At 38.2% G+C, this 6,000-nt stretch overlaps 1 protein-coding gene across 16 annotated transcripts in view; it reads right to left on the bottom strand.

Annotated features, from left to right (window-relative positions):
- mark3a (MAP/microtubule affinity-regulating kinase 3a) overlaps positions 1–6,000 on the bottom strand; it is a 175,131-nt gene that overhangs the window by 18,227 nt on the left and 150,904 nt on the right. For 9 of the 16 annotated variants that reach the window (XM_043697492.1, XM_043697496.1, XM_043697498.1 and 6 more), the window contains one exon: positions 3,898–3,924. The exons of the other annotated variants lie outside the window; for them this stretch is intronic. In XM_043697492.1, coding sequence (XP_043553427.1) covers positions 3,898–3,924 — 27 coding nt within the window. The remainder of the gene's footprint in view (positions 1–3,897; positions 3,925–6,000) is intronic. 16 annotated transcript variants of the gene reach the window in all.

Here is a 6,000-nt window from a genome sequence, read left to right as displayed (position 1 = left end):
GGCCTTTTCTCGTTGGAACGGTGAAGGATGAGGGGTGACTTGATAGAGGTTTATAAGATGATCAGGGGAATAGATAGAGTAGACAGTCAGAGACTTTTTCCCCGGGTACAACAGAGTGTTACAAGGGGACATATATTTAAGGTGAAGGGTGGAAGGTATAGGGGAGATGTCAGGGGTGGTTCTTTACCCAGAGTGTGGTGGGGGCATGGAATGCGCTGCCTTTGGGAGTGGCAGAGTCAGAATCATTGGTGACCTTTAAGCGGCAATTGGATAGGTACATGGATAGGTGCTTAAGCTAGGACAAATGTTCGGCACAACATTGTGGGCCGAAGGGCCTGTTCTGTGCTGTATTGTTCTATGTTCTCACAGCGCCAGAGACTTGGGTTCAATTCCCGCCTCAGGCGACTGGCTGTGTGGAGTTTGCACAGTGTCTGCATGGGTTTTCTCCGGGTGCTCCGGTTTCCTCCAACAGTCCAATAATGTGCAGATTAGGTGAATTGGACATGCTAAATTGCCCGTAGTGTTAGGTGAAGGGGTAAAATGTAGAGGAATGGGTCTGGGTGGGTTGCGCTTCGGCGGGTCAGTGTGGACTTGTTGGGCTGAAGGGCCTGTTTCCATACTGTAAGTAATCTAATCTAATCTAAAACACTTTTGTGGGTTGAGGACTTGGAGATTACACACATATTTCCAGTGGATCTTTGGAAGCAGCCAGTCACAAAAAGAAGAGGAGCAGTTGTTATCTTGATAACCTTCAGTCACCACTCCCCCAATTTCATATTATAAGACTTGTTACACTGTCCTGGGACACTGTCATGCAGTGGCAGCCCCATTACTTGCTCATGTAGAAGAAACAGCAGTGAAGGTAACAGATTTTGGGCTTCCTAACCCCCTCTGCATTGTCAGAGAACCTTCAACCATGAATCTCATGCAGAGGTTGTTTAGCACCACCTGAGGCTAGTGCTGAGCTTGCTGATGCCTTTGTTTCTCCTCAATTTCTGTACATCATCTCTGTATTACTACAACAGCAATGATAACAGCTGAGGCTGCTGGATCTATTTCTGATGGGTACAATGAACCTTTGGGGTGGGTGGGGGTGGAACAAGTATCAGAAGCAAAACAGCTTCTCCATGGTGTGACTTGTCAGCAGTTGCAGAAGAATAAGACATGAAAGCCTCTGATAAGGAGGGTCATGAGATGCCTCTACATGGATGTCTGACATATTAGACCTTATTTTATACATAAGTCCATGTACTCACATATTTACAGTTTAATTTGAGAGCTGAACATCTCTATGCCCTTGCACAGACCAAGAGACTTTTGGGAATGGTCAACTGCAGGTGGCACTTTAAAGATCAGCTGTGATCACCTTTTGTCACAGAGTTTACTACAATTAATTTGTAATGATCAATGACATAGTCAGGATTGCTTGTGACCAGGACATGCAATATAGATTGTTGGTCAATGAATGAGTTCCATGTGCAGATTAATTTAATGACAGGTGCATTTAAGATCAAGTCTATTGGTCTTGATTAAGGGCCCTACCTACACTTAATGCCTGCTCCACGAAACAAACCTAGTCTGGGTGTATTAGCAGTCATTTTTTTTTATCATTAATCAAATCTCAACAGTGAAATAATGATGGAAGAGTTTGGGCTCCTGAGAATGAGTTGTATGATCTGACTGATATTCTAGATGCTTCCTGCCCCTAACGTTCATATTCCAATCTGGATAGCAATCCTTGTCAACTCCAACATTATGGCCTTTTTAAAACAATTAATATTACTCTATTTCCATCCCCTCCTCTCCCTAAGCCCTAGGCGTACTCCCAAGACATTCACAACATTGTTATCCACTGGCCCCTATCGAAGCCAGGATGCTGGTAACTTTCAAACATGCCCATTCCCACACTCGCCTGTTAGCTAGCATACTACACTGGTTTCCATCCTTATATCTGGAGTTGCCCATTGAATATTAATTGGTCCTCTGTATGCTAGTCTACTAGCTCTAATCCATACCCTTGAATTCCCAATATAGCATGCACTGCCCATTGATAACTTCCCTTGATTTTCACTAGCCAAACCCAAGGATCAACCATGCCCAATCCCCACTTTACCTGGGAGGACAGCCCCGTCTGTGGATGACCTAGCCCCAATTGTTATCTATTCAGCTCCCCAACTGACTTACTGGTAATCCCTACACTGGTTGCACTTGACTTGCAAGATTCATCATGGCCTAATCCTCTGGACTCCGATTGCCGCAGGTGAACAGTTGCCTCCTTATGCCCGCTTTTCTTTGAAAATAGCAGGTCATTCCAGAGGTGTGGGATGACTGAAACACCACCTGAATGAACTACTCCAAAATATACCCACAGGAAAATGAAAATCAAGCATATGGGATCTAACCAAGAGCCTTTTGCTATTCTTTACTACTTCATACTTTCTGTTTTTAATCCATGTTTCAGGCTAACTAGACAATTATGTCTTATCTTTCACGTAAATTTCACATTTACGAATCACATATCTGAAAGTCCAAGCAATTTATATCCAATAAAATTACCTTGTGTATCAACTTAGTTAACCCCTCAAAGAATTCCAATACAATTGTGAAGCATCACCTACTTCACAATGGTTTTTATTTAGTGATGCATTACAGTTTTTTTACATTATATAATTCTCATAGTATCAAGAGACTAATGTGCTACATAATACTTAACCCAATGAAGACCATAAAGACTGTGGTATTCCTCATAAAAATGCAGATCTTTTACAAAGTATCAATTCAATTGCTTGATGCTACATATTCTAAAACCAGTTGCAATGCAGAAATGATACCTTTTGCAAAGTCCTTTAATCACTTAAATTAATCCATTAAATATAGCCCATCGTTAAAGCATATCATCCTTCTGACCCAAGGGTTCCATGACTCTATGACACAATCAGGACAATGACACCTGGAAAAGGCAGCCAAAAGTGCTTCTTAAGTAAAAAGGATATGTATTAATAACTATTGTTTTTTTTTAAAAGAGTGCTTCTTGTCCATATAAAATACAGAAAATTTGAAGTTTCTGTAGTAATGACAGTTTCATAAAGCATATGTATGTTTTAATAGAGCATGATGTTAGCCCTGAGCTGGAATGCTACAGGCTTAGGTTGCATCTTCTAATTTTACTAAAACCTGTTTAAAATTTCAATCTTAGGAAGAAAAAAAATGACTGGACATAATAAAAGATTTCACAGAGACACACTGAGACTGTACACCACCCTCACTGTAGAAAGGGAATGAGTTACATGGAGTCCTCCTACCCAAAGAAAAGTCTTCATAAAAGGGAAAAGTTCCTTCATCTAATATAAAAATCTTTTCCATAAGATATGGCAAATCAGCTCTATTCTGAAAAAGATATTTGGAAGAAAGCATTATGCCACTTGCCACAGAAATCCAAATTGTTCCGCACTATTTGAATCCTAAATCATACTTCTAGCAAGAGAACTGCAATCAGGGAATTTGCTTCCCCAGCCCAACACATTTTACATAACAAATGCTATTTTCAAAGTTTATAGTTGCTTTATAGCATGCTTTTTTTCCAACTAAGGAAACTTTAACATACACCCCAATCATGCTTGGTGTATTAGTAAGATAATGAAATGATCCCATCAAAATTTGGTTAATCGCAATGAATCTGACATGACAGTAAGTAGTTAGCATGCACAGCTGTATATATGTTTAAAACAACCAGATTAGAACACTTCCCATCATCATTAATGGTTTAATAGTATACAATCTCCCAGGTAAGCCATGGGTAACCTTTTTATATAAGCAGGAAGTCATTGAGTTATCAAGGTTGTGAAACCAGGTTTCTGGTAATATTGCAGATCAAACCAATTATATTTTAAATCCTACCTTTTGGAAAACCTGAAAGACATGTTTCTAAATTAAAAAAAAAATGAGAAGCAAAAAATGTAAATAAAGCCCATATATGTTATACAAAAAAATTGCATGTTTGATGGCTGTCACACAGTACTGATAAGAAAGATGTATGAGGAGAGGACATAGCAAAATGACAATGCGCACGAGGCCTCGCTACAGCTGAAATTCTGAGTCCAGTCACAAAGAAATTTCTGACTGACCCAACAGACCAGTCAGGACCAGTTCAATTCTATTTGTTAAGATATATTTCTTGACCATAAATAACTCAGATCAAATTTGTGGCATGTAATATGACTCGATAACTGTGACAGGTGAAAGATGCAACAGTTCAAATATACCCACAATCATATGGACACATTAATTAAAACCCAACAGAGTAGACCTATTTTCATATTGTGCAAATTTTCTGCTGGAAGTCCTCCAAGATTACATGCATCAGTCATAAATAGTTTCTTGCAACTTCTATTTTATAAATGTCACCTTGGAAGATAGCTAAAAATGTAATACAAAGTAACTCATCCCAACAAAGAGAATATTCAAAGTAACCTCCAGTATAGCTTTGATTTTCTCCAAATCATTTTGTTTTATTTATTCTATGTTGAGTTATATCACCAGGCAGAATATCTACTTCTGAATCTTATTTTCGTTGGACAGTTAAGAATACTTCACTATGATTCAGGGGGTATTTATCTTGTTTTTCTAACTTAAACGTATGCCTGCTTACACTGGTTTCCTGTCAAGAAAGCTTTATTGCATAATAATGGAAACTGAGATTGTATTTGCTCATGATTAATTCAAAGGTACAAAAAATGATTAATAGGAGTTAAAAAAATTGGAATTCAAAAGCAGCTTATTTTGTACTTAGGCCTGAGCACATACAAACATATTCAAAGACTAGAGTACCTATAAACCATAGTACAATAGAGCTTGAAAAATATTTGTCAAATCACCCAATCAAGTTATTATGGTTTTTAAAGTTTACAGCAATGCAACAAAACATTATAATAGTGGCCATAATGCACATCTTGAGGTGCAAAAATAATTACAGACATACACAACTAGTTTGTTCTGAAATAATAAAAATCATTATGAAACTAACTGCACCTAACCAGCAACTTGACACAGTATTAGCTTAATCCAGTGGTGCTACTCCTGCTTCTGACTCAGATGGTTGTGGGGTTAAAAGGTCCAGGTCAAGGAATTTGAATACACAATGCCTAAATTGACACTTCAGTGCAGTACTGAAAGAAAGCTGTAATGTCACAAATTCCCATCTTATGAGGAAACTTTGAACCAAAACCTATAATGTAGGGTAGCTTCTCTGAAATTTTAGCATACAGTTATTCTTCAATCACCAACATCAAAAATAGAATAATTATCTCAGGTGAGAATGCGTTCAATTAAAGTATGGCGACAAAGTGTCATGTGAAGGGGAGATTTGAAAGGCTAAAGGGAAAATACAAGGGAATAGTGCAGGATAAGTAGAGTCTGACAGGAAAGTTGAGAGCACAGAAACATAAGTGTGCACAGCAGAGGAGGAAGCAGAAGCAGTTGAAGCTGTGTATCTTACTTGCTCATAGCATTCATAATTGGATGAATGAATTCTTAACACAAATAGAAATAAATGAGCATGATATTAAAAACTCATTACAAAGACGTGGTTGACAAGACTGGAGTTGAATATTAAAGCGTATTTGACATTTTAAAAAAATCATTTTGCATCTCTGGCTAGGCCAGTATTTATTGATCATCCTTAATTACTCAGAGGGCAGTAAAGAGTGAACCACATTGTGCTGGGCTGGAGTCACGTAGTTCAAGGAGGCTGCTCTCACACCAATGTCCCACAATTGAATAAAATTGTAGAGCAGGCCAGATATGGATGGTGTATTTTCTTCCCTAGACAATCTAAGTTGAACTAGATGGGTTTTTTAAATTGCAACTGACAGTGCTACATGAGTAGCATTTTATTTCAGATTGTTTTATTAAATTCAAATTTCACCACTTGTCATTGTGATATTCAAAACTTTAACCAGGAATTCTGCATTACTAGTCCTATGACATTCTGGATTACTTGAC

Source organism: Chiloscyllium plagiosum, chromosome 10, assembly GCF_004010195.1.
Source record: "Chiloscyllium plagiosum isolate BGI_BamShark_2017 chromosome 10, ASM401019v2, whole genome shotgun sequence".
Taxonomy (NCBI): Eukaryota; Metazoa; Chordata; class Chondrichthyes; order Orectolobiformes; family Hemiscylliidae; genus Chiloscyllium; species Chiloscyllium plagiosum.
This window is presented reverse-complemented; position numbering and strand designations above follow the sequence as displayed.